General features: G+C 35.0%; 1 protein-coding gene, 1 long non-coding RNA gene and 1 pseudogene across 4 annotated transcripts; 2 read left to right on the top strand and 1 right to left on the bottom strand.

The window, feature by feature from the left end:
* Window positions 1–988: 988 nt before the first annotated feature.
* LOC113506987 (telomerase-binding protein EST1A) lies at window positions 989–22276 on the bottom strand. 3 transcript variants are annotated; one of them, XM_026889835.1, is made up of 24 exons: window positions 20926–22276; window positions 20615–20754; window positions 20037–20197; window positions 19639–19911; window positions 19422–19548; window positions 18755–19110; window positions 18570–18677; window positions 18373–18482; window positions 18019–18256; window positions 17443–17932; window positions 17259–17369; window positions 16978–17175; window positions 16684–16745; window positions 15719–15870; window positions 9291–9451; window positions 8882–8955; window positions 8700–8797; window positions 6800–6962; window positions 6318–6435; window positions 5001–5174; window positions 4658–4811; window positions 4121–4357; window positions 2638–2807; window positions 989–2439 (listed from the first exon to the last, which is right to left on the bottom strand). In XM_026889835.1, exons 1-24 carry the CDS (start codon window positions 21989–21991, stop codon window positions 2392–2394), a joined length of 4989 nt encoding a protein of 1662 aa, XP_026745636.1. In that variant the 5' UTR covers window positions 21992–22276; the 3' UTR covers window positions 989–2391. The 3 variants fall into 3 exon arrangements, with proteins under 3 accessions (XP_026745636.1, XP_026745638.1, XP_026745637.1); XM_026889837.1 differs by having other exon boundaries at window positions 18019–18196; XM_026889836.1 differs by having other exon boundaries at window positions 18755–19107.
* LOC113506989 lies at window positions 9935–11092 on the top strand. Its single transcript, XR_003401784.1, has 2 exons — window positions 9935–10564; window positions 10697–11092. It is a non-coding gene; the product is annotated as an uncharacterized LOC113506989 (long non-coding RNA).
* A 516-nt stretch (window positions 22277–22792) lies between the features above and the next one.
* On the top strand, window positions 22793–26971 carry LOC113506988 (annotated as a pseudogene).
* The last annotated feature ends 733 nt before the right edge of the window (window positions 26972–27704 follow it).

The raw sequence follows: 27704 nt of genomic DNA, 5'->3' as shown, positions 1-27704 counted from the left end.
GGAAGTTTTCAATTAAATAACAACATTTGGGACATCGAAAACAGCATGTGCATCCATCTCGTATATATTTTAAATAAGCTAAGGCAGCGCCTAAAGCAAGATGCGCACGGTAAATAAGTATAACGGTGCTTTTACAACCTCCGCACCGGTGCGCGCCTAGCCTCGCCTCGGAACATTGCCAATTCCCATTGCTCAAGTCTTAACATTGGAATTTCTCACCAGTAAAACATGAATAGATTTACTGTTTATTACATTATATATGAATAATATGAGTTTCGAGTCTTCAGACATTTATTTCATAATTAAAAGGTTTTAATGTACACTACCTTTATTTCTCTTTACCATGCACTAAACTGAAATAAGCCTTCAGTAAATCATTTTAATATTCAAACGGCTACCGAGTACCTGATATCCAGATCTGTACCTTGACTTTTTTCATAAGACACCCAATGGCATAGCTACACTTGAAAGAATCATTAAATAGGTCAATCGGACAGTCCGATTCGGACTTAAGGTTTTGTTTATAATATAAAGTGTCTGTCATCTTTTACCAAAGTAAAAGAAATGTCTGTAATCCATGTACGCTTGTATTCGTCATGGAAAATTAGTATCTAAATATCTACTAAATAACATTTCCATAGGTACCCAATATTTTTTTCCTTTATATCAAGTAGCAATGATTGCAGCTGTCACATCTCCATCATTCATCCTAAAGTATGTTGCTTACAAAAGGTGTGAACATCGTCATAAGACATTTATGAAGGTTAGCGCAAGTAATCATATAGGTAGACATGCACACTTAAATGTAATTGACGTAATGATGTTCACTATCCATCATTTTATTACCTATGATTTCTTTTTGCTAAAACAAACATGGCATTTGCTAAGCACGCATTCGATTGTTTTTTTATAAATTTAAATATACATAAATAAAGTCATTCGGTAGTATTATCTCATTGAGAGGAAGAGGAAGGTAATATAAAAACACTTTATTTTGAAGTAATTCAATGTTTAATTAAAACGTCATGATCAAGACAAAAGTAACAGCATCAAATGTTTCAAAAATGAAAAACTTTGTTACAATAGTCGTTAACGATATAGTAATCATTATAAATCTGTTTTTACACAATACTTTTTTCTATATGTAAACTAACCTGTTTTTCAAAGTAAAGCGAATGATTAGTTTGTTGCAAGATTGCAAGATATAGACATATGTTTACAATGTATATGAAGATTTATTCAATTTAGTCAACCCAATAAAGTGGCCCCGATCACATGTCCGACTACGTGCAGTTTCCGTATGCCGGCCGACATGTATTCGGGACAAAACTTACCTAGTAAAAAATTCGAACTATTCGAGTGTATGATTGCATTTAAAGATAGACATTCTGATGCTGATAAATATAAAAGTGATGAAATATTTGCGTCTGTGCTAGTTCTATACAAACCTGAGTAAAAACACCAAGTGTCCTTGTAATGTCAAACATTTTGTACTACATTTTAATATAAAATTATCATGATGCAGTTGCTCATCCGAATTATAAAAAGTGGTAAATGGTAAGTTTAAGTGTTTAGTTAACTGAACTTTAGACGTTTGCTTATTAGTACACAATCAAAATAGTTTACTCCATCAAAAGTTGCTGATGTTTTCCATATTAGGCAGAGGCTACACATCCTGAGACGCAACGAGAGAGGATGATAATGGCACGTGACATTTCGTTAAATCATGCAAAAACACATAAAGGGATAATATAATGCAATGTACTTAAATTCATTTAATTAAAATTACAGTTTCTAAAAATCAAAAATATGCAGACGTGCAGTCATGAATTAATTCATTAATGTAATCATAATTAAATCTGTTGATAATATTGTATACAAACGATATTACAAACTATGTGTCCTGTACTTTTTGTTGGAGATAGATCATACAATACATTTTGTAACTATCACCTAACAGAAAATAATAAAAAATATACTTGCTATATTACAAAAAAAAAGTAAATAAAAATAGCTCAGCAACACTGAATTTCCGATTTATCTAACACCTTACAAACAAAACGGAAAATACGTAAAAAAATAACAAAGTAAATGTAGCTCAGGAACACGGAGGTGGAACCCTATAGCCCTTAACAAAATCTATTTATATTTTATCCATCTATTGGTGTATTTAGTTTTACTTAATCTATTCAATTCCTATACTATAATGAGGCGCATCCATATACCTCGGAGACATACAACAAGCGCATGCATTCCGGACCGAATGCTACATTAACTTTATTAAGCACTATTCTTCGCAACATTAAGTCACCTCGCTTTTCACGTTAATTATAAAGTAAATCAGAATATGAGCTAAACTGTTGTCACTTGGGTCGTTTGCACGCGCACCCGTCAATTACAGCCCGCATTTGCGTCCTCGGTCGGTGTCGGCTGCGTATTCTGTAACAGAAGAAATATATCAGTCTTTCCTATATCCTGCATAATTTATAACAAATATAGAAAAAATAAGTAGTGGTTTCTTAGGTTTACGCGAATGTAGAAAAAATAACTTAAGTGAACCGGCTAAAAGGTAAATAATAGGTATAAATTTAGTGTTGAATATACAAACGCATTTACAATAATATATGTATTACGTACCAGATTTTCCTCTGGGCTTAGTCCGGCCCATTGCACGAAGGAAGGCAGGTCTCGTGTGGGCAGCTCGGCCGCCAGTGCCTTCACGCGCAAGTTGCGATCGTCAGTAAGAAGCACCACCTCGCGGACTCGACGAGCCTTTAAAGCCTCTCTACCATCATCGCCGCGAGTGTCTGCGAAAAAATAGAACTTCGAATTCAGTCCTATAATCATAGATGGATATTAGTTTACCATTAAAAATGATGCAAGCAGAGAATATGTTGTTAAACAGAGAATAATTTTATCTTGACGTATAAACGAAAACGGGAGCTTCGCGGATTAAACCGCGGAGCGATACTAGTACGGAATAAAACTGGACACTCACATTTTGTCGCGCATCGAACTTTAATTAAGGAAGCGGCATTCAAACAAATAATGCGCGGCGCCAACTTAGATAAAATCACCGTTCACGCGAGCTAAGATATGTACTAACAGGCCGCCAGCGTCTAGCCGGCGGACTGGCCGGGCGCCGCCGCGGCCACTGTTGCGCCGAGCGCACGCACAGGCGCGCTACTCTACTGCGGTACTACTAACATTGTTGGTTAATATATTATGTCATGTACTGCCCGATTTACATTGTTTTGATAGTGTACCATTAAATTGAAAATAATGTAAAAGCAGAATAAAACAATAATCATTAAACAATATCAATGGTTAGTAATTTAACGCGTGACACTGTTTCAATAATGTGTTTAATGTCATGTTATTTTTAAGTGCTTACTTTTACGTTTTACTATTCAGAATAACAGACATAAAACTATGAAACTATTAGCGTTTATTAGATACCTATTTAACGAAATAATTTGTTTTATAATGAATTATCTTGCTTTGAAGAGCGCAACCATAAAGTACCTAAAGTAACAAAAAAAGTAACCATTAACATATTTGACTAAAAAATCAAATGACCGATCCAATATATACATAATATATATATTATGTACATTAGAGACAAAAAGCACGGAATTTTAAAAAAACCGCCCTGTACATTTTACATTTATTAATGTCTCATTATACACGATTTAATACCGGATTTAATTCGGATCGGTTGTAGTATTTATAAAAAAATTGGGTTTACGTCCTCATTACGTTCCTTGCGACTGGTTATTTTTTACTTAGTTTGACATTCATTGACGATTTAAAGATAGTGGTTTGGGTCACATACAAACTAATGAGTTTATTACACCGCTTCAGTCATGATGCTGCTGCAGTAATTAATATTTTTTTTTAAATTTAATATGATATTGCAGTACTTATGCACCTGTGTGGCGATGTGGTACTTATTGAATTTAATAATAAATTTGATAGTAATGTATCAATAAATATGCTTGCATGACATAATCAAATTTGATTTTTTTTTTCTGTAGAAAGGACAAAAGTTATTGTTTACTACGATAAACTAATAATAAGGGGGTCGCGCTTAAAGTTAGTATAAATACGTGTAAAATACCGGCATCGCTTGCGGTAGCGCTGGCGGCGAGCAGGGAGAGCGCGGTGGCCAGCACGCGGTCGTCGTTGGTGGCGCGCGCCGCGGCCTGCTCCGCCGTGCAGGCGCGCGACGCCAGCAGCGAGCCGCGCGACGTGGCCAGGCGCAGCGCGCCGCCCGCGCCGCCCACCCAGCCCAGCGCCGCCGCCGCCGCCGCGCCCACGCGCGCGCAGCGCCGCAGCCCCTCCAGCTCCGACATCACTGCGCGGGACAACACACGAGTATGGCATGTATGAGACGGGACGGACAAATTAAATCAATTAGACAAAGATCAGTTCAAAATAACGCCACAACATAAGCAGTAGTCAAGTCCATGTGGCCCGAAACAACATTGACCGAAAATTATAGTTCAGTTCTGTTGATTGTTCTATTTTTGCATGCAACTTTCACAGAATGTTACCGACAATGAACGAGCCACGATAAGGAGCCAGTTGGATAGGCGCTTTTGTATGAATTTAGGCTAAACACTAAGATTTGTAAAAAATCAAACAGTGGACTAACCGACAACAGGCACGGCCAGAGTATAAGGTTGCGAGGGTGCGTCAACAATAGCTTGAAGCAGCGACAAGTGGTCAATAAAACAGTTGGTGTCGGGAACGAGTAGTCGAGGTCGGACTTCCACCTCCGCACCGACAGAACCGCCGCGCAGTATTTCCTTGAACAAGAATTATATAACTTCGTAAAACATATCAATAAATCATCATTGATTTGTTTATGAGAGATCATTAAATAGGACACGTTTTAAGTAAAAAATGAACTGAGTGTATTTTATTACTTAGTTTATTTAATAAGATGATAATGGCATCAGTACCATCACTACCATCCTCATTATGACGATACATACTTGCATACGTTGTCGATGTCTCTCGAGCGTCGCTTTCCTGGTCTCGAGTTGTTCCTTGCGTCGCAGAAGTTTGCGAGTTGTTTCGTCAGTGCCTTCGGCCTCCTTGCCTTCCGTGTGGCTGCTGGGGCCAACGGCGACTTCGCTCGCGTTGCTCTCATCTTCAGAATTTTCCGACTGTAAATGGAACAAAATTTGAATAGCATTTTACAATTTATTGATGAAGTAAAAGGATATTGTCTTGATCTGTAAAAGTACGCACTTCGCTATAAGACCGTCTATTATAGCACCACGTAACAAGCACATTCTATTCTATCTATCTGTAGAACTGATCATGTGAATAGACATAATAGTTTAATAAGTCAGTAGGTTTATCGTACGCTTTACAAGATATATAATTTTGTATCTGCAATAGCTACTCATAATAAACTTTAACCAATAAATACGTAAGTAGAATGGAGCAGGGCGGCCAAACCATATGTAATTGTATACTTTTTAAGAGTAGAGTAGTTCTCAGACACCTGTTAAGATTTATTTTTATCAGATTAATGTTTCTAGCAATTGGAATCCAGTAATGCAGTAAGTTTATTGCTATAATCATAAAGTTGAATAATATAATTTCAAGCTACATTAACACTAATTAGTCAGGTACTCAGTGTGCTATAAAGTTGGCCAATAAACTTACATAACGAACACTAACATTTATATTACACACATAAACTGTACACCACAATCATTATGATTATTAGAATATTTAATAACGAGAGATGAGAAGACACATAGAATTCGCTTCCTTGTATCTGACCTGTTAAATATAATGGTTCCTATTAAACGCTTGTTTATTTAATAAACATTTGTGTAAATATGAAGATAGTTTTTACGTCTTGAGTAAATAATCCTCATGAGATGTTTAATAACAAATCAGTTTTTTGTATCATTTTAAATTATTACTTTGGCCGAGCAAATGTTTACATCTAACTTTTGGCTGTCGAATTGTATGTAAGGCTATTCAAATGATCACTTATATTTTTAGAGTACATATTTTCAGTATTATGTTTTAACAATAAAAAAACTAAACTTTTTTCTAAACTAATCAGAACTATAGCATGTCAAGGCGGGTTGTTTTGACTTAGTTTTACACAAATATATGTATACCTTTTCCCTGCGACTTCACATATGGAGGCAAAAATATACTTATGTCTCCTCGAATTCCAAGTAATCCCCACAAAAAATTGAAATAAGCTTTGTTGTTCAACCGTAAAATCGTCAAAACAAGCAGACATTATCATTTATAATACAGGTTAGTATTTCTTTCCTTACCAGTTGTTGTAGTGGAGGATGGTGCGGCTGCACGCGCTGCACGGCGCTGATGTAGCGCGGCGCCGCGCCCGCCGGGTACTCCAGCCGCAACACGGGTGGCTCCACGCCTACCAGGTATCTGTTCATAAATTCTCAGCGTTATTCGTGATGTTAAATAGATATAAGAATAAAAAATACGACGTAGTCTGGGAAAGCGCTAGGCAGAAGAATAAAATAAAACCTCAAAAATGTTTCATTTTGTCCATTTCCAGGTATAACAGATTAATTACAATTTTTGGTTTCGCTACTATATTTCTAGGGCAGGACATTGCTTAGTCTATCTAATTCTGAATTATAATACTAAAGAAAAAACGCGAATTAGTATTTAAATACAAATTAAACTTAGGGACTCTTCTCTCTTATCATATTTCGAGACATCAGCGTCATCATATCGACTGAACTTGACACATCAATGGTGCAATTGCACATTAAGGTTTACTCACTCAGTTCCAAAGAACAGCAGCTTGCTGATCCTGAGCGCGTGCTCGGCGGCGTGGTGCTGCACGGGCTGGTCCGCGCGCAGCCACGCCACGGCCGGCTCCATGTACATGAGCGGCGTGAACCCGCCCAGCGACGCGTCCTCCGGCAAGCGGACGCACACGTGACCTGAACGTGATAAAATAAATATATATTAGATATTGGATTAAAATCCCAAATTCGACCTAAGGCTTAAACAAATAAAACAATTAAGTTTTAACTATTAAACTAAATCCTCGACGCCTGTTCGAGTTTAAAACCAGTGTTTATGAAAGTTATGCATAAAAAATATTATCAGTCATTAATAAACTGGAGGTAAGTTTGAGTATCAGTGGTGCCATAATTTAGCCAACTTAGAGGAGAAAAATTGTAGATTAATAAATGGAAAATTAATCAGTGCTAGCCTCGTGCTGGGTAACACGGTTAACAACAGATCTAGTTATTGTTCTAGAAGACAAAGTGTGGCCTTCTAATGCCATATAGTGCTATAGACTTTAATTACAAAGAAAAACTTTCATGAGCATAAAAAGCCTTAATCTTAAAATGGTTACACGCAAAAATATTAATAGCTGCCACAACATGTCTTAAAAGAATACATCCTTCCAACAAACACAGACAGAGTATAACCGGTCCTAAGTAAGGCATCGTTAATCCCAATAAATGGAAACAATACTACCTATAGGTTTGGAGCGCTTACTTTCTAGTTTAACGCTAACTGCCATGATAAGAACTCATGACAATTATTGCCGGCGACATTGTTGCCGCGTTCTTGTCATGTTAAACTTTAAATGTTGTAAACTAGATAAAGATAACGTTCTTTACCGCTATCAAGTTCTAAAAATAAAGAATATTTGTTGCTAATATGGAGTTTTACCCGTGTCAGCTTCAAAGCACACCTTTCTAAAGAGCAGGCTTAAACCGGGGCTTAAACAACATGCAGTTACGTCCATGTTATCTTTATACGATCAACTGCAGCTGCTACACTAGATTCATAGTTACGAACAAAGTCACTGATATAGACACGATTTTAATGACAAGAATTTACTTTTATCGGGCTTCGCTGAAAACGTGATGAATAAACTTTGTAGGTACGTGTAACCTTAAGTTAATTCAAAGTAGATATATTAATAAGGTAATAAGTGTAACTATGCGTATGGTAAACACAAATAATATCCAAATAGTAGTAAATAACTTATTAATCATACAATAAGTGTTTGCATAGACATTGACACAATAGGCTACTTGACTCATATTAAATTTGGCGCAATAAGTGATAAACATGTCGATTTCATTTAATTAAAAGTCCAAGACGGATGCATAAATTTAATTAAAAAATATATAGTATATTTGGTACACTGAAAACGCTACCAGCTAGGACGTGACGTTATTGATCTAAACATAGATAGAGATACTAATATGAACGTCACCAGAACTTTTCTAATCTGTGTTGTGTCGGATGTGTACTATATTCGTATGTTCTTAAAACATTGCGGTTTCTACAATGTCTAATTTTTGTTTAACGACTAATGATTGTTTACAAATCACATGACGTCGGAGAGATAATCTACTGACTAATATGGCTGAAAAGAGATCTCTTAAAATACATTTTTGATTATTTATGTGAGACTAACAGTAGTATAACAAATAACATTTCTTTTTCAGAGCTACTTTGAAAATGATTCAACAACCTTTTTTTTATTGAACTAAAAATACAGTCCTGCATTAATGTAACCCTGACGCCTGTGCTAAGCTTAAAGCCTGAGTTACAGGCACCAGTGTCTTCGCCCGTTTAGGTTATAGTATTTATATCTTAATACTAACTTAATTACCGTCTATTAATTAACTTTAATATATAGGGAGGCTTACCTTCTTTTATTTCATTTTCGAACTGTATCGTCTTATCATCAAGAGATTCCAGTATATTCATAAGTTTAGCAAGCCAATCCCATGGGTCGTTATCGGCACTACATAAAAGAAAAACGTTTGTTAGATTCTAAAACAAATGCTGATGAGCACTGTTTGTTGCGTAATACAAAGCAGAAACTTACTCCATTTCAAAATTGTCGAACGAAGGTGGTGGATTCCATATACTGCTATGACACAACATCCAGTCGGACCACACCTTAAAACATAAATAACCATAATGAAACAATCACACTTCAATCTTCGTAAATTATCATATTTATTATGGTATAAACACGCAACCACATGTTTTCATTTAATTGCAGGTTGCTTCGCACTTACATAGTAGACATAGTTTATCCGTGTATCAGATTAGGCTGCTATTATAGTAGGCCACAAATCATATCATAGACCAAATAATTATATAACTGGCGGGCAACTAATAAGGCGCTTAAAAAGAAGTAACTTATGAATATTTAAAACTTTTTTTATGAATATCAAAGTTCTTGAATATATTTGTAGTTTTGAGAAAAGTAATGTAATGGTTTAACATACCTTGATGGCAGGCAGTAGCAGTAAAGCGTCGGTGTGATGTTGTGACTGCGGCGCCTCGGGCAGCAGCGCGCAACACCGCTCCAGCATTGCGCCGAACATCAGCAGCGATACGCCGAGAGCGCACTCTAGCCATGCTGTACGCTCTCCGCTGGTTTTACCCCCTAAAACAATTCCGTATATTGAAATACACTTGTAGCTTAATGTTGAATTCCTCCCTTTCCTGTAATTGCGCAACATGAGGAATAATTGGAAATCACGTGCGCAGACTCCTCACCTCACCTCACTCGCAAAACCCTCCTTAACGAAGTCGGATAAGTAGCCTGTGTGACCGAGTTGCCAACTAGCTCCATACCAAATTTTACCAAAATCGGTCCAGCTGTTTAGGCGTGAAGTTAGGTAACATAGGTACACATAAACGACATCTCGTCTGACGTCTATGCATACATACAAACGTGGTTCGTAACCACTCGGCACAAAGCCGTTTGCATTAATCAGTAAACGATCAGAACCAACCGGAACTAGCTACCTGATGAATCATCGTGTTCTCCGTGATCAAAACAGGTACCTACGTCGAAATGAAACAATCGTGACCCAAAACAATCAAATGCTGTTTTTTTACTGCACGCTTACATTTTTCATTTGAAATCATTAAAACAGTTCCTCGTCCCTATGACTAATACATGAATAATAATACAATATATAAGTATTACAAAAAATAAACTTCATTCATGACTTTTCAAATGATACGAAAGCCAACCTTGAATATTATTAGACAAGGACGTCATCTATACTCATGTTATAGTAATAAAGAAACAAAGCTCTATGCGTGTGAATAGTGATAGAAATAAGTCGTCATTGGATCATCCACCGACAGCTCATCGGTCGCTCCGAGCCGGTCTGATATAAATAGTCGTCTAAAAATACACGGCACGGATTGCACCTGCAAACGCAAAACACCTTCTATGCTGCTTAACAAATACCTGGATAAATAGACGCAGAGAAATGCCTTGCCAGGGAAATTCGTTACGAACGTCATAATAAATTCAAACGCAGTAAAATATTAAATGGGACGAGGGTGCAGATAAAGGAGTGTCGGGATGTCAACTAAATAAATGAAATCTACATTCTTGCCGTAAATAATTTAAGGCAAGCAGAGTGTTGGTGTGTGCAACTGTGCCTGTGTATACCAATATGGTGAAACACCCTTACCCATAAACATTCTATGAACATGTTATATCAGCGTGTGAAGTCGAAAGTATTTTTTTTCCTTAGAGGTAAAGGTACTTGCGTGTAGTATTTTATGTACAGTTACCAGAGAAGTGCTTTCTAATTGTACACTTAAATTGTTGTTTGGTTGATTTATGTGTATTTCTATACTTGCACCGTTATGTTGTACATCTTTCCAGGAACTTTTCTCGTCACAAGTACCTACTGCCAAAGGGCATCAGCTTTCCGAACATCATAATTAAGGGTTTGGTACGCCATAATTTTTCTATAATAATTCAAAACATCATTACGTGTAATGGCGTTAAAGAGTGGTCGTCACCGTGCCGACGCCAAGTCAGTTTGTTGAACCTGTCGCCATCAAATGTGTGCATTTGTGCGGTGCGCGGGCGCAGGCGGCTCGGCGGCAGTGCATCAACCTCCAATAACTTGTAATTTGTAATTACAAACCTTTACTGCGCCCGGACGGAGCCGCAGGAAATAGCCACGTTTACAGCTCACGTTATACATTAATTTCGTAAATCGAATACGTGTACCCCATGGCATTTCCATTATTTGAATATATTTTTACTAACGAATTACTTGTTTTGAATAATTGCAATTTAATTATACCACGCAATATCGGAAGAAACGTCTGAAGGGGTTTTATTATAATTTACGCTGAAACGAATGATAACAGTAGGCAATAGAAGGCGAAATAGAATAATACCTAAGTATGTCATTTTTTTTAGGATTCAATATTGTTGCGAGTTTATTACATTCCGAAAATTTTAAAAGCGAAGTATTATGTTTATTTTTAAGATCTTAATTTCATAATTATGTGGTTTCCTGATTTCGTTGAATGTTACACACAAGAATATGCGATACATAATTTATTTTCAAATCTAACCCTGGAAGAAGCATTCTAATTCATATGTATATAGCGCTTTCTATTTTTATTTTTTTATATTCATAACTGAGTACTAAACATAAATTCTTTTACAAAGGTCATCCTTAGTTATGAAAATACTCAGTCCTTTAAAAGCTTACATGAGAAGAGGTAAAATACTAAGAGGCCTTAAATTATACCGAGTTTATAAGTACCTTACTTGAATAAAATATATAAAAAAACGCAAGTAAAAGTTCCGTGTCGCAAGCCTCGAACTTGGCATATAAACTTACACTAAAAAATAAATTATCTAAAAGCTATAACATGTACTTACGTGGTTAATTAAACATTTTATATTCTTGTTAATAGAGCTGTCTAGAATGTAATCTCATTTCAGTTTTTATTACGTGTTAAGAACTCTATTAGTACGTATAGACATAAAATTTACAAAGAACGAGTGTAATAATAGTATCGATGTATTTGAGAGTTTCTTCAGACGTTTTTTTTTTTTTTTAATTTAAATAATTGATTTCTGATTTGAAAAATATATACACTAGTTGCCGTAAGGAATCTATGCTCATATTAAAAATCTGAAGAGTTTGTTTGTTTAATAGAACGCGCTTATCCCAGAAAAAAAAACTTTCAGTTTTAGATAGTTGATTTATTGAGGAAGGCTATAGGATATATATCATCATGCTAATATCACAATATTAAAAGAGCAGCAAATGTTACAAAAACGGGAAGAAATTTTCACTTTTTTACATCAACGGTTAAAATTAAGTAATAATCATGTGTGAACATTGTTCCTCACAAAACGTTACAAAAAAAGTCTGTGACTATTTATGACTAAAAAGTAGTTCTAAGACATGCGTACTTTGGAAGGCTTTTTTATAAACATGGTGTTAATCCTTATCCAAATAAATAAGTTCATCGTTACAAGTATACAATATTGTACAAAGTTGCCCTTTACAATATTTAATTTCAGTGAGCATCCCTTAAGAGTTATAACTCCGCGGCGAGGCCGGTTGTGACTTTGGATATAGTTAGTTTTTAACTTCTATTTCACGAAAACCCTATTACTATTTAACCGATTTGTAAAACCAAGCTGACGAAGTCACGCACAACAGATAGTATTTATAACTATATTTGAAACTAAGTAAACAGGTAATAGTGTAAAGGTATAAATATAACTCATAAACTTGTTAATGTGTAAAAGCACGTTTCAATATGGCCGATATTTTTATCCTCTTTATCGTCAGTGATAGTACATTACCACTCTCTGCATGTGCAGCAGATAATTACCATTTGAATATAACTTTTATGGATCTAATGTTTCCAATGCGAAATCTTACATAAAAGCGTAGTAGAGCCGCCATTACGTATCTGAATTACTTGCGGACTAGTACTTATCTCGACATTTCAATCCAAATGCTGACCATATTACTGATGGAAACTTACTTTTTAGTACGACATTTAAATTCTGTGGTATTAAAAAGACAAAAAGTACAAGTGTTTTAGAAGTAAAGCGCGTTGGGTTACCTACCCTGTAGCTTAATGGCTGATAACAAGCATCAGAAGAAAACGATATAATCTCTCATAGTTAGGGTTGCCAACTATACTGTTTTAAACAGTATTATACTGTTTTTCACTAAATTATACTTTTTACTGTTTTACAAAAACAAAGTATACAAAAATACTGTTTTCAGCATCGAAGCAGACGCTCAAAAATTTTTTTTGTCAGACAGAGGGCGCTCACTGCGCGCTCACTGCTGCAGCTAAAAACAAATCAAATCACACTAAGTTTCTGAACGAATCTGTCACTGTCAGTGTGCCTACTGTCACTGTCAGTGACAAATATTCAAGACTGTCAGTGTCATGTCATTCGTGTATGTTACAATTACTACTACGTTAAGTTCGTTATCAATATTTAACCGTTTTTTTGTGTGGAGTGAACCCTGTAGTGATAAGCTTAGTGTACAAAAGATGGAAAGTGATAGTGACACTACTCCTACAACGCCAAGAAAGAAAGCCAAACTATCGAAGGTAAAGCAAAAATATAAGCACGAATGGGAATGCCAATATGACTGGTTAACGAGTGATCCACTGTGCGAATATAATGCTAAATGCAAATGTGTGCTTTAACATTTACAATTTCTCACGCAGGTGTTGGGCAGGTTCGGAACTTTCGTTTGCATCTTGCTTGATTTCCACTTATCAATTTTTGCTTAAATAATAAGATATTTTAGGTAACTATTTTACTATATTTCGTTTCCGTTTTTTTAGGTTAAACAACACTTGACCAGCAAAAAACACCAAGCAAAAATGGAAATGAGAAAATCTAGTGGATTGTTACAAAAGTTTTTTCCTAAAACTTCTGCTTCTACATCAGGCTTGTCTTCTAATGAAGATACCAAGTTAGCAGCGGCTGAGTTAGCGATGACATACCATACTGTCAAGCATAATTTATCATACAATAGCCAGGACTGTAGTATCAAATTAAATAAGATTATCTATGTTGATTCCAAAACAGCCACTAACTTACGATTGGCTAGGACAAAAATGGAGGCATTAGTGACCGAAGTTCTTGGCCCACATTCCTTGCAGTCTGTTATTGATCAGTTAAATAAAGACAATGTATTTTACTGTCTGCAAACTGATGCCTCCAATAAAAAAAATATTAAATTGTTTCCTCTGGTAGTTCAATATTTTACCCCTAAAAGTGGAATACAACAAAAATTAATTGATTTTTATGAAAATCCAGATGAATCTGCCAATGGTATGTTTTCAGCAATTAAAAACTCCTTAGAGTCTTTGGAACTTCCTTTCAGTCAAATATCTGGTTTTAGCGCTGACAATACTAATGCAAATTTTGGACATAATCATTCATTATATACAAACATTTTAGAGGTTATTCCAGATTTAATAAAAGGAAATTGTCATGCCCATATTGTACACAATTCAGTGAAACATGCTATGAATTGTTTAAATTATGACATTGAGAACATTATATTAAAAATCTATAGCCATTTTTCTGTGTCAGCATGCAGAAGAGAAGAATTAAAAAGATTTGTAGCACTTGCTGAAGGAGAGTTTCATGAAATAAAACGACACATAGGAACTCGTTGGCTGTCACTTTTACCAGCGATTGATACAATTTTGCTTAATTGGATACCAATTTGTAATTACTTTGTTGATTTGGATGTTGACTGTCCAATGGTTATTCAAAATTTATTAATGTTAGATGATAATGTTAAAAATAAAGTTATTTATAGTTACCTTCTGTATGCTAGTCATATATTAAATGTTTTCAATAAAACAATTAAGAAATTAGAAGGAAATGATGTAACAATTTTAGATGTTTATAACACTATGACTGGTTTAAAGACTGAGCTAATTCAAAGAAAAAATGATAATTATTTTGGCCATGAAACAAAAAAAAGTTTTAAATACCATTAGAGAGTCTTCCCAAGAAGTTTTTAATAGAACTATTAATAACTTTATACTTTTTATTGAAAAGGCTAATTTGTATTTAGAGAAATGGTTCGATTTCAGTCAGACTAATTGGCTTTCTTTAATTAGCTGTTTGTCATTGAAGTCTGCAGTGACATTTGATCATTTTGAGAAAATTATAGATAATCTAAATTTATATAGACTCAATATTGGTATGGATGATTTATATTCAGAATTAACAAATTTTAAAGTAATTTATGAGAAAATATCAGAAGACAAAAATTTTACTGAAATGAGTACTGGCCAAAAATGGAGCCATTTATTAGTTAACACTGCAGAAGAATTTAAAAACATTACAAAAATAGTCTCATATCTACTTTCTGTTCCCGCCACCTCAGCATTTACTGAAAGAGTTTTTTCAGTAATGAATGCTAAGTGGCGGGATGATAGAAACAGAGCATCCATCAAATTAATAAAAAACGAGCTCCTCATTTATTTTAACTTTGATATAAATTGTGATGAGGCATATGAAATTTTTAAAAAAGATTGTGAATTAATACGTTGTGCGAGAAGCTCAAAAAAATATGTATTTAAAGCAATAAATAAATAAAATACTGTTCGTTTTTCTAAAATACTGTTTGATAATCTTCATAGACCTGAATATACTTTTTTTCTTGTAAAAAAAGTTGGCAACCCTACTCATAGTACAATGTGAGGACTTTTAAAGGTAAATTACACAAACCTGAAACTTAGTAACCCTAAAACGTTGACACATTAAGAAAAAGTAGGTTATCAACATCCTAAAACAATATATAAATTTGATAAACCCAGTTTCCAATGTGCTCTACAAAATGTTATTCACATATCAAACAAAAATTCCATCTACCTTTTAGGGAAGCAGCAGTGGTTTCCACGGCGAACATGTTGAGCGCTGTTAGTTGCAGCAATCGGGCAGCGGGCGTCGGCAATGGTTGACGATGAAGAAGCGCGCGGAACTGACGCAACATCTGGCTCGCGCTCTCGTAGAAAGTTTCCATTCTGTTGACAAATAATAGCATCAAACAAGGAATATACATATTTCTAGCTTACCCAACAAACGTTGTTTTGCCCTAGAAAAATAGGGGTTGATCGTAAAGAGTCGAAAATTTAGGATCGGATGTATTTTTGCATGTATTATCATATAAATATCATAAAAACGAAAAAAATAACCAAAAAAATTGTGCCCTTTGCCCTTGCCATTATTATAGCTAGCAATTGACTTTAAAAATCAGAGCAATGTTTATGATGTCCAATAAAAAAAATATAGGTACATAAGAAACATCATAAAAAATACAAAACATAAAATGTACTTTAGGTCTTAATAGTCCATAATATTATTCATAATTATTTGTATTCAAGATATGTTTCGACATTAGTTCTAAGAAGATTCCCTTCAATGCATTTGACATATTGACAGGTGTAATATTTTATGTGGTTGTGTTTAGCTACTTGGTAAAATGCATGGTATTGCTTTATTGCATCCTAAGATTAATATTTATTTGCTGACATGACTATTGATTATTATTTTTATAAATCGTTGCCTACTATACTTATTCTTGCGTAATTGTTATACTTCTGAAATACTCATCAACAATGACCGGATAGTAAGTTATATCCTGATGTTGATTTATTTCAGTTTTGCCGACTACAAAACACGGAACTTTGACACTTTACAATATCACGTAGCGTAGCCGTTGGATTTGAAATGTCTTTGTTTCTAAGTAATGTAACAAACATTACGTTAAACATATGTTTTTGTAAGATTTTTTTTTTTCAAAATCAATTTAACATTTAATAGTATTCTTGACTTACCCTATTTTAGTAATAAGCTTGCCGTGCACGTGAAGATAACTGGTTATGAAGTTTTTATTTAACTGTAACAAAAAAATACATAAAGACTGCTGTAAAATGTTTTAAATGATCATATATCGTCCGTAATAACGTAATTTTTTTTTCTTTCGATCTACAATAAAGACCTTAATTTAATTTCGGTCGCTAAATGCCTGAATGTGAGACACAGCACGAGATAACGGGTACTAAGTAGCAACTGAATGGCGAATTAATTTTCTACCGTAAAGCACTTTGTTAAGGTTTGATATATCTTACTTCTACGGAGGTCATGGATGCAAGCTGCTCATCTCTAGAGGCAGGCCGAAACGTAGTGGTCCTGTGTCCGCTGGGCCGCACCCACACCTCGCGGCGCATGCCGGCCGTGTTGTCGCCGCTGTTCCCGCCTGTCGTCCCGCTCTCGGCATTCTTTGTCACCTCAAGGGCTGCTCGGCGTTTGCGCTCCGCAGCTTCGTACTAAATATAACGTTTATGTAAAGTTACTTGTACCTTTGTTTGAATACTCTATATTCAAGTAATTAAGTTTTATGTTGGCATACCTTCTTTCTATTTTCGTCAAACAGTGATAGTAAACTTTCCCGCGCTGAATGAAATGGATTGGATGACATTAAACTTCTCATATAGTAGTAAACTGCGTCTAATTTTCTTCTCTGTAAAGAAAATATTAGATTAGGATTATTTTGATAATGTAGATTGTTATTAGTTTATTTGAGACAGACTTACCGCGTATATTGCTAAAATAGCTAACTGGTTGTATGGTCTGCCATTCTTTGGGTTAATTTGTTGGGCTTTTGTATACCAAAACTTACTCTTAGCATAATTATTTGTCTCGTTCACTTGTTCCTTATATCTTGCTAAATCACCCAAAAATACATAGATCTTTTGTACTGATATTAAAGCCAGGCCCACATATCCAAGACCTTTAGGTGGTAAAACATGATTGTCATTTATGTAGTCGTCAACATTGAACTTGTAGGTTTTCTCCAACATTTGTACTAAGTTCTCAAAATACGTGTTTCCTTCTTCTATTATAACATTTATTAGTTTTGTTATTTTGGGTTTATCTTCCGGCGTAACTTGAGGAAAACTTTTTCTTAAAAGTTCTATAAAATTGTAGTATAATATTTTCCAAAAATGATGTTCAATGTTGTCTGCTTGACAGTACTTCAGATCTGACATGAGGAGTCTATGAAGTGCATTTTGCAAGAAAGCCCTGAAATGGAATAAAATGTATTGGAAACTATTGCACTGCAGTAGTTGAAACTACGACGAGTGTAGTTTGGAAGCACACAAGAGTACCTGGTGTCGGTGAGGTCGGGCCAGTGGTCGGCGAGCGCGCGCGGGCCGCGCAGCACGTGCGCCTGCAGCACGGCGTCGGCGCGCTCCACCTCCTGCAGCAGCGCGCGGTGGCGCAGGCCGCGCGCCGCCTCGCCCGCCTCGTAGCCCGACCCGCCGCGGCCCGCGCTCTCCTTAGCTCCTGCACGGAAACTCTCCATGTGTAAGCCTGCGGCCACACTACCGACTCGCTGTATTTGCACTAAGGATTATAATGAATTTCCTTCCTTTATGTCTTATCAAAAATGTGATTTACAAACACGCCCAAATTATAAATACTACTTTTCCAACACTTTCTTTATAATATACTTCACTCACCTCTTTCCATCCGTATGTCTATTTTTGTTGGACTTGTTTGAACAATTATAGGTTTGGATGGATTTTGATGATCAAACAAAGTTTTTTGTGTTTCTACTGAACCACCCCTTCTGAAAAGTAAATTATTAAACATTGAAGCAGTGCACAATGCTATCGAAATACTTCAAATTATTTCATTAATTAGCATCTGAATTTACCCCATATCCTTCTGCATATGTGTCATTGACCCTTGAGGTAACATTATCAAACCAGGCTGTGGCCCAGAAGGGTCTGAAGATGGTTTATTGCGAGAATTTTCCGACTGTCTATAAAGGAAATTGCATGTTTAATGTTAGGTAAAAAATCTTGTAGAAACATGAACTATATGCGGCAAACAACATACTTATCATGAGAGGTGAATTTCTTGGACTCGAGTATTTCCTCCCTCCAATTCAATCCACTTGGAGCATGTGAATGCGTAAAGGGTGTTGCAGGAGGTACGGGCGCGGCGGATTGGGTGTGTTGCGAATGTTGCGTATTTGACGGGTGTTGGGGATGTTGCGCATGTTGCTGGTCGCGTTGCGCGTCGGAGTGTCGTCCGCGACGCCGGCCGGAGCGCTTGCTCAGGCGCCGGCCTGAGCCGCCACCCTCGCTGGCCGCGGGGCCTGCGCCGGCGCTAACGTGACTTGGTGCTGGGGACTGACGACCTCGCTCTATACTTGATGTTCGCCCATTTGTCCACGATCCATTGCTTTTCTTCTAGAACAAGTACAAGATGTAATTTACCCCATTTATTATGGAAAAGATAATACAAAGAATAATTAAATTGACAGTTGCCAGTAACAATGAAATAACTTAATTTACGTGTAAAGTCCTGCAATAGATTAACGGTTGTGAGCAAGAGCGATTTTACCTGAACTTTTAACTGAACTTTTTAAATATGCATTTATCTAAACATTTTTTAGAAAATACGATATGCCACTTAAGAGCTTTGCCATTTTTCAGAGTCGTTCTCGATTACTGTCCATAGTAGAGTATATAAATAGGACCATTCAAAGAACACTAAATACCTGATTTGTTGATAACCATGCTGCTGATTTGGAGACGGCCGACGGGATTCTAAAACCATCGTTGTCTCTAGGGCTAACAGCGCGGTTAGCTGATACGTCTCTGCTGTTGCATTGTGAAACTATTCTCCTAAAATGAAAATCAAGGTATCAGGTAGTTATCTAACTTTATTTTCAATAGGTATGTAGAAAATCTTAAATAACTACTGTAAATACCTACCCTTCAGTACTCTGTTCTCTGCTGAAAGATCGCAAGGATCGCCAACGATCTAAGTCATCTCTGCTGTTGCCGATTGTAGAAGATCGGTTACTCTTGTGGCTGTCTCGCCGTTCTCGCTCTCTCTGCTTCAAGCCCGAGTGTATTGTCTCATAATGTATACTAACATTACTGTCCTTCCTGTTTCTCTCAGGTTCATGTTGGACACTCGCCGTACTGTCCTTTCTATTACGTTCTGTTTTCTTTTCAGGATTCCCTATACCTCTACTAGAACTTCTGTAATTACAAAATGTTAACTATTTACAAGCAACTACAATAGCATAGATAAACATATTTTTTAAATTAAAACATATCTTATAATTCGTTCAATTATTGTATTGTAGTAGATTCTATTATCTTACCTTCGATCTTTATGTCGCGACCTACCGCTTCGCTTCGACTGCCGAGGCTCAACAGGTTTTATATCATCCTGAACTGATGTTTTTAATTTTTGTGAGAAACTAGTTGAGGAATCACACATGTCATCTAATTTGATGTTCTTTTCCACTTCTTCAGTCCAATCCTTAAATTTATGGTAGTTATGTAAGTTATTTATTGACATGAAATACTTTAGTAAAAAATATTCTAGTGACAAAATTAAAAATAAACTAAAGGTACATTTAGGAAGGATTTGATTTGTTTTTATTTTTCTCTGAAAAATTGGTCGAGCTAGTGACATTTAATGATATCACTAAATTTTGGCTCATATACCCCTTGGGCAGACAAAAACAAGCCATTAATTGTTTTGCATTATCAACAAGGTGCTCTGAAACTGAAGCTAATCTATTGATTAATTTTTGTCTATGTTGTTGTACAATACCGGGGCCAGCAAATTGCTAATTCAATAAAAATACAAAGAAGCTGATACTATGAAATCATATACAAAAACAAATTAAGCATTAGGTTAAGTTTATAATTTAGGAAAATGTATTTTAATTACCAAGTTGGAGATGTCTAGAAGGGTTGCTGATATCTGTGATGTTGTCTCACTGTCATGTTCATTATCCGTCTCCTGTTTCTGTTGTTCCAACTGGCTACTTGATACCGTATTAGCCATACTACTTGTACCATTTTGAGATGCTGAAATTGACAGTTAAACATTGAGTACAGTTGAAAATACTTTAAAGAAATTAATATAAACTCTCCAGTAATGTCTGTACTGAGAACAGAAATTTTATTTGCCTTATATATCAAACTGTTTATTTGAGCGTGCCAAGTATGTTTATGTAAACAACTAAACACATTACTTACCATCATAATATTCTTGACTCTCAGTACTACTTGGTCCAGTATTAACTTTATCATTAGCATGCTTGGTGTCTGTTGAACTAGTATCATACAGATTTAAGTATGAACCACTAGGTGTAGATTTCCTAGAATGTTGATTGTCATAATTTTTCAAATATGTACTTAAAAATTTTTCTCTATCAAAGCTATCATGATCTCTTAAGCGTCCTCTTCCTCTTGATGGTAGAGTCTGAGACCAGTTGGTAATGTTATAATATGTATCCTGGTTATTTATTGGCTGAACAGAATGATTTGAAGCATACTTGTCTTTACGAATCTGGTCAACACTATCAAAACTATGATGACCTGACTGTTCTAAAAACTTTTTTCTAAATCTTGGAGGTAAATTATCTAAATTGACCATATATTTAGGTCTTGATGAGTCAGATGTATAGCCAGAAGAGTTTCTTCGTCCGGAAGGAGGCTTTCCACCAGATGACATATTGCGCCCTGCTGATGTTTCCATACTTCTGCTATCTCTATTTCTATCTATAGAGTTTTGATCCTGCAAATGTGTAGGTGAAATGGACCTTGTTTCTGATGCTTGTCTATATTGTCTATTATAATTAATATCATTGTTTACACCATCCTTGTGATGGTAATCTGCAAAAGACCTATCTCTTTTGGAAGCACCTCTAGAATAAGACCCTGAACCACTATTCACACCCTGTTTGTCTGGATTTTCAGACATTCTTCTATTGATGTACTGACTAGAATTATCACACCTCATTGGTACTTTAGATTGTTTATCATTATCAGAACATGAATCTCCTGATTTAGGCACATAAAGCTGTTGCTCAGGTTTTTTGTGGCGCATATTTGTCCCTTTGTACGTGTCGTTTATATCGTCAGCAATAGAATTTTGAGATCCATAATAGTTTTGGTTTCGGCTTTTAGAACCTCCGTCTAAGTCATTTGTGTCCATTTTTGCGTCCAAACCATAACTTGATCGTCTCAATGGTCCACTACCAGGCTTGTAAAACTTCTGCTGTGGTTTATTTCTTCTGTATTCTTTAGAGTCATCATCCATAGCAATCCTTTTTATATCGTTAAACCATTTATGAATATAGCATAATTGAATGGATTTTTAAACTACAACAAATCGAATAATCTTTTTACACATTTAGGTTATGTTAGAATTACCACTTCAGCATTAAAACGAATGCTAATTACTTCAATAACTGAAAAAAAATGATTCAGCTTAAACTATTAAAACAATATCAAATTCTGTAAGTTATTGAAAAGAGCACATCTATTCATTCAATACTTTTCTTATTTTTTCGGACTGTCGAATCGAATTCTGCATTTATTTATTTTAATTTTCTAACGGACAACCCTGTAAGATTCAACTATCTTAGGTATAAAAGTCATAGAGTGGAATTCACATAGCACTTCATGTTTTGCTCAAGCAACAAAACATTTCAGTATTGCCAATTACATGTTGATTTATTTATTTCTAAAAAAATACGAAGGAGGATTTAATAAGTAAATTTCACTCGATATAATGCTTAACTATTATATATCTTGCCAGTAAAACTTTGTGATATATAGTAGAAGTAGGTCTAGTTGTAACATAATCATAATCGCCTACTTTGTATCAATAAAGCAAGTCTTTTCACCTTGTAAAGACACTTTTGTCATCATTTCCCACATTTAATTTTACAGCTTCAACTATAACTTTTGTAGGTGTACTAGCAGTGAACAAAAGTGATGTCAATCAAGCGGTAATAAAAATAAGTTCTGTCGATGCTCCTATTTATTCAAGGGCAACATTGTGATGATGTAAAATGTCAATTTTAGAAAGTTGTCTATTACTATAGCATGATCACCAATATTTGACACTTGTAACTCTATAAATTCCCTTTGATTCCAACTCTACAATAGATCAAAATTATTTAATCGAACTATGTTTTCAACCTGCAAATTGCAATGGGTTCATAACCCGTAGGTGACGTTAATTAATTTTATTTATTTATATGACATAAAAATTGTACATTTGTATAGTGTTAAGTATAATAACTGTGTTTATTTTTATCATTTTTTATCAATCTTGTTCATGAATAAGAAATAATGTCCTTCGAGTACTTGCCCGTGGCTGAAGATGAAAATGAGGAACCCATAGAATTACCTATCGAAGAGGATGGTACGTTGATGTTAACAACTGTATCTGCGCAATTTCCAGGCTGTTGTGGCCTGAAATATCGTCACCCCGAGACGAAAAATATCAGGGGCATCAGATTAAGAGATGGCAGATTGTACCCTCCCCCAGAAGGATGGGGCAATCATCTGTACATATGCAGCTTTCCTAAAGAGACTAAACGTAAATCTGGTGAAAATTCAGAGTCGTCTGCGTCGAAAAGCAAGCGTAACGATAATCTGTGCTCTGATCTAATAGTGTTGGGTTTACCTTGGAAAGCGACGGAGCAAACTGTACGCGAATACTTTGAGAAGTTTGGGGAGGTTCTTATGGCACAATTAAAGAGAGATCCGAAGACCGGTATGTCGAAAGGTTTCGCCTTTATTAGATTCGCTTCGTATACCTCTCAGATGAGAGTACTTGCCCAGCGCCATATGATTGATGGAAGATGGTGCGATGTTCGGATACCGAATTCAAAAGAAGGTTCAGTTGCGTCAATGCCGTGTAAAGTGTTCGTAGGTCGTTGCACAGAAGAACTTACAGCCAATGACCTGAGAGAATATTTTTCACAGTTTGGGGAAGTAACTGATGTGTTTATCCCAAAACCATTCAGAGCATTCAGCTTTATTACGTTTTTGGATCCTGAGGTAGCACAAAGCCTCTGTGGTCAAGATCATATTATAAAAGGTGTTTCTGTAAATGTTTCAAATGCTTCACCTAAACAAAACAAAAGTGGAGCCAATCAGCGCAATATGCCTGGCAGGAACTATGAAGAAGGTCACCCTCATAATGCTACTAATAATAACTCTTGGAGCAGCCGAAACATGGATATGGTAAATATGCAAGCTTTAAGCATATCGGGACAACATGGACAAACTGCAGTTGCTGGAGGAGGTGGTCAAGCCCAAGGTGGTAGTATGCCATTGGGGATGGGAGGCTTGCCAGTAAATCAGGCACTTGTAGCAGCAGCATTAAACCAAGCAGGCTGGGGCCTTATCAACAACATACCGTCCGGTGGGTCGGAGCAAGGAGCTTTTGCAGGACCAGCATCTTCAGCACCGCCAGCACCACCAAACTTTCTGTCATGGATGCAACAAGGTAACTCTGCACAGGGACCCTCTAGTCAGTGGGGACAAAGGCATCAGTCCCAAGGCCACTCGGTTTGATCTAACATCTGGTTGAAAGCTCACAATAATTTCTGTGATTGTAGCAACAATTAGATAATTATCATTTGTTTTATCTACACTATACAAAAGGGTTGTTCTATGGGTGATGTGAATGGTTTACATATATAGTTTGCTACTGATGTTATTTATTTATTATGGAATTGCTTGTGTTTTGTTACTTTTCTTGACACTTATTTGATTCAGAATGAAGAAGTTTCATAAAGCAAGCATTAATAACACTGGATTCATTATGTAATGTCTATACTGATAATGAAATTACTGCTGTTGTGTGTTTTATCATTTAACATACATTAATTTATAATCTACCAAATTTTGACAATGTTAATCTTTATGAAACTTATTGCTTTTCATAAAATTGGTTATATGGGTAATAATAAAATTTTGATGATTCAGTACTATTGGGTAACTTTTGACATCCGAAAGATTGTCATTTATTTCTATATATACAAATTATGATTCTGAAACTTGTTAAACCATAATAAACAAACAACATCACTTTGAAATTTATTTCAATAAGAAAAAGAAGATTTAGTGTTCAATATTTTGAGTAGTCATTAAAATATGATGCCTTATTCTTAAAAGAATTTCGGTTTATTAAATGAGTTAGTATAAAAATATCTATCAAAATGATTGATGACTTAAGTTTTCTATCATGGTTTCTTTATTCTTGTTGACATGTTTCTTAACCAGAATTTGCAATACTTGTTTTTATTTAATTGTTACATGGCATTCACTGCTTTAAGCTCATGTCAAATTTATTTATGTTACTAATATTCTGTAGTTTTTATATATTAAAGAAATGATTATATTTATATAAAGGACCTACTAACAAAGGCCTTTAAAAAAAGTTACCATTACCAAGGATTCAAACTGTCATGGTTGTATAGTAAAAATATTAGTTAATTAAACCTTGAAAATTTTGCTTCAATTTAAGAGAACAGCAGCCAGCAAATAAACCTTTGCTTATTGAGGATATTTTTCGCTAAATATTATAGATTTTTATATATTAGAACATGTACACAAACTCTACCTAAATATTGACTAAATAATGTCAAAAAATTGCTGTATTCACTTAAAAATAATTAAAATATTTAAATTGCTAACCATTTTAATTAAAAAAAATACATATATATAAAATGTTCACCCTACAATAAGGCTCGTCTCAATACGCTAGGAACTGCAAGACTACGATTCCCAAACACTATCTCAAACAAAGCGAGAGAACAATATAGGAGTTACTATTGTGGTGGCTGCGGAACGTCGTCAGAATCGGAAACTTGCCTTAACCTGTGTATTGATGACCTATCGCAAGTTCAGTGTTAATTATGAGTTTTGTAGAAAATAAGTGTACTGTGCTTTGTACATTAATAGGTAAAACTTTGATTTAACAGTAACTGTTGAGCGTTCATACATTGTATAGTAAAAAAATAGAAATCTATTGATTGTTATCATTGTTTAACAAATAATGTTGATTATTATAAATTTATTGTGTATGTTTCCTCAGATGGATGTGGGTATGTAAAATTGTAGACAGATGTCTATTTTTGACGAAATAAATAGTTAGAATATTTTTGTTACTAAGCAATGTGGGATTGTTTATTGAATGGGTATACATAGGCGTAGCTCTAGGGCACGGATCCAATAGACACTGTATATAACAATTAGATGAAATTGGAAGGATGGTTGTACAAATTGCAAGACTGGATATATACCTAAAACGAGGTAACTAATGCGACATCCACTACAATTAATTATCTCTAAGGAGACAAATACGTTAATAAATATAACTGCCAGTTAACTGTGCACTGTCATAAAATATATATTGGTAATTCTTAGCTAATACCTACCTTTTATTGTAAATTACAGTTCTTTTCATAAAATTATATTTTGCGTCACTGGTACAGTTAAAATAATGCCTTTGCTCTTTTGATTGATCTTAACTCTAGAATTAGTTAACAAAAACATTTTTTTAAATATTTTACTTACACTCACAGTATATTTCTAGGAATTGCCAATAAATTTTGGTAACATTAAATTTACCGATATACCGGTCTTTTTCTATAGAGATGAGACATTTAAAATTAAACAATAAAAATGTATTAAAGAAAAATATTTTTACAATGAATAAATATAAATTCTAATTTTTGATTTGTGGGCTCTTAATTTACATGAAGTCGTTTAAGACAATGCGGAGTAGTGAGCAAAGGGCAATAATTAGTGAGTTTTTGTACTCAAACAAAAATAATAAAACAGCTAGCCAACAGCAATAATAAAAAATAAGAAACCACTTTAAATATATATAACAATTTATAAATATTGTATAGAACCTGTTGTCAGCGGTAAGCCAACTGACCATTGAGTAGCTTGCCAAAAATTAAATATCAATGTATTGCTCATTATTCCGTATGTACGTAATAATTAATGTTACAGTGTACCTACTTATGTGTAAACAGTAAATAGGCTACTTTAGTAGCGTGTGTTACCTAAACTATTAAGTACAAAATACTTGATAATTTTATTGAATGCGGAATACAAACGGACTGTCTGATTCCACTTGCATTACTTTTCTTGTAATAAATAGTATAAAATCAATTGTATAATTAAACTAAAATTTATTTACATGTAAAAACTTCATTTCATGTATCGACTATTTGTTACTGCTAATAGATAATCAAAATACTGAAAAGATATTATAATTTTCTACAAGTCTTGGTATAAAAATATGATTGCGTTGTGTTTTGAAACATGATCAAAATGGTATTTTTTCTGGTGATTACGTCTATTGTGATGTTTCTATCTAGGTACCTATATGACACTATGTAGGTGGTTAGATAGTAATATAAATATTTGCGTAACTATTCATCAATAGCCTGTTAATCCACACTGATTGTCCCACTTAGAGACGTAACTATAACTTTGGGGTTTATATTTCATTTCTAATTGCTGGTACCCCTTCGACCCTATTACTGGAAATCCTTTCATAACTAATTAACGTGTGTAAGTGTGGCAGTGAGTTTCCTGGGCCCCAAATCCGCTAATTAGATACTATGACCGATGATATAGATATACCTATATGTATCGAAATTTTATTAAATTTGAAACTATTTGTACCTACTTTAAGTATTTTGACCCTAATAATTGTGAACTCATTGTATTGACCAGGGCCCTGAGTCTGCTATTTTACAATGGCCGATGAATGAATGGCAATAGGATTAAATTTGAAATTATTCCTATTCTCTTAAGCATTATGCCAACACAATAATTGAAAATTCATTTTATTGTCCTTGAGTTTACAAACCCATACAAAATTTCAAAGTGAAAAAAATATTGGCTATTGTAATTAGCAGAATTGGGGCCCTTTACCCCGTACTGAATTGGTCCCCTGAGGTGCTGACTGCACGTACCGCTATAAGAACTAA

This window comes from Trichoplusia ni, unplaced genomic scaffold (assembly GCF_003590095.1).
Source record: "Trichoplusia ni isolate ovarian cell line Hi5 unplaced genomic scaffold, tn1 tig00000182, whole genome shotgun sequence".
NCBI classification, from domain to species: Eukaryota; Metazoa; Arthropoda; class Insecta; order Lepidoptera; family Noctuidae; genus Trichoplusia; species Trichoplusia ni.
Note: the sequence above shows the minus strand (reverse complement) of the source record. Positions and strands in the feature narration are given on the sequence as shown.

What these genes read in the sequence shown, in the direction of transcription:
- LOC113506987 (XM_026889835.1), bottom strand. Translation starts at nt 21,991, where the DNA reads ATGGATGATGACTCTAAAGAATACAGAAGAAATAAACCACAGCAGAAG. An exon ending in CGAAAATGAAATAAAAGAAG is followed by an intron (nt 6,963 to 8,699) that starts GTAAGCCTCCCT and finishes TATCACGTTCAG; the next exon opens with GTCACGTGTGCGTCCGCTTG. An exon ending in TCTGGCCGTGCCTGTTGTCG is followed by an intron (nt 4,358 to 4,657) that starts GTTAGTCCACTG and finishes TGTCCCGCGCAG; the next exon opens with TGATGTCGGAGCTGGAGGGG.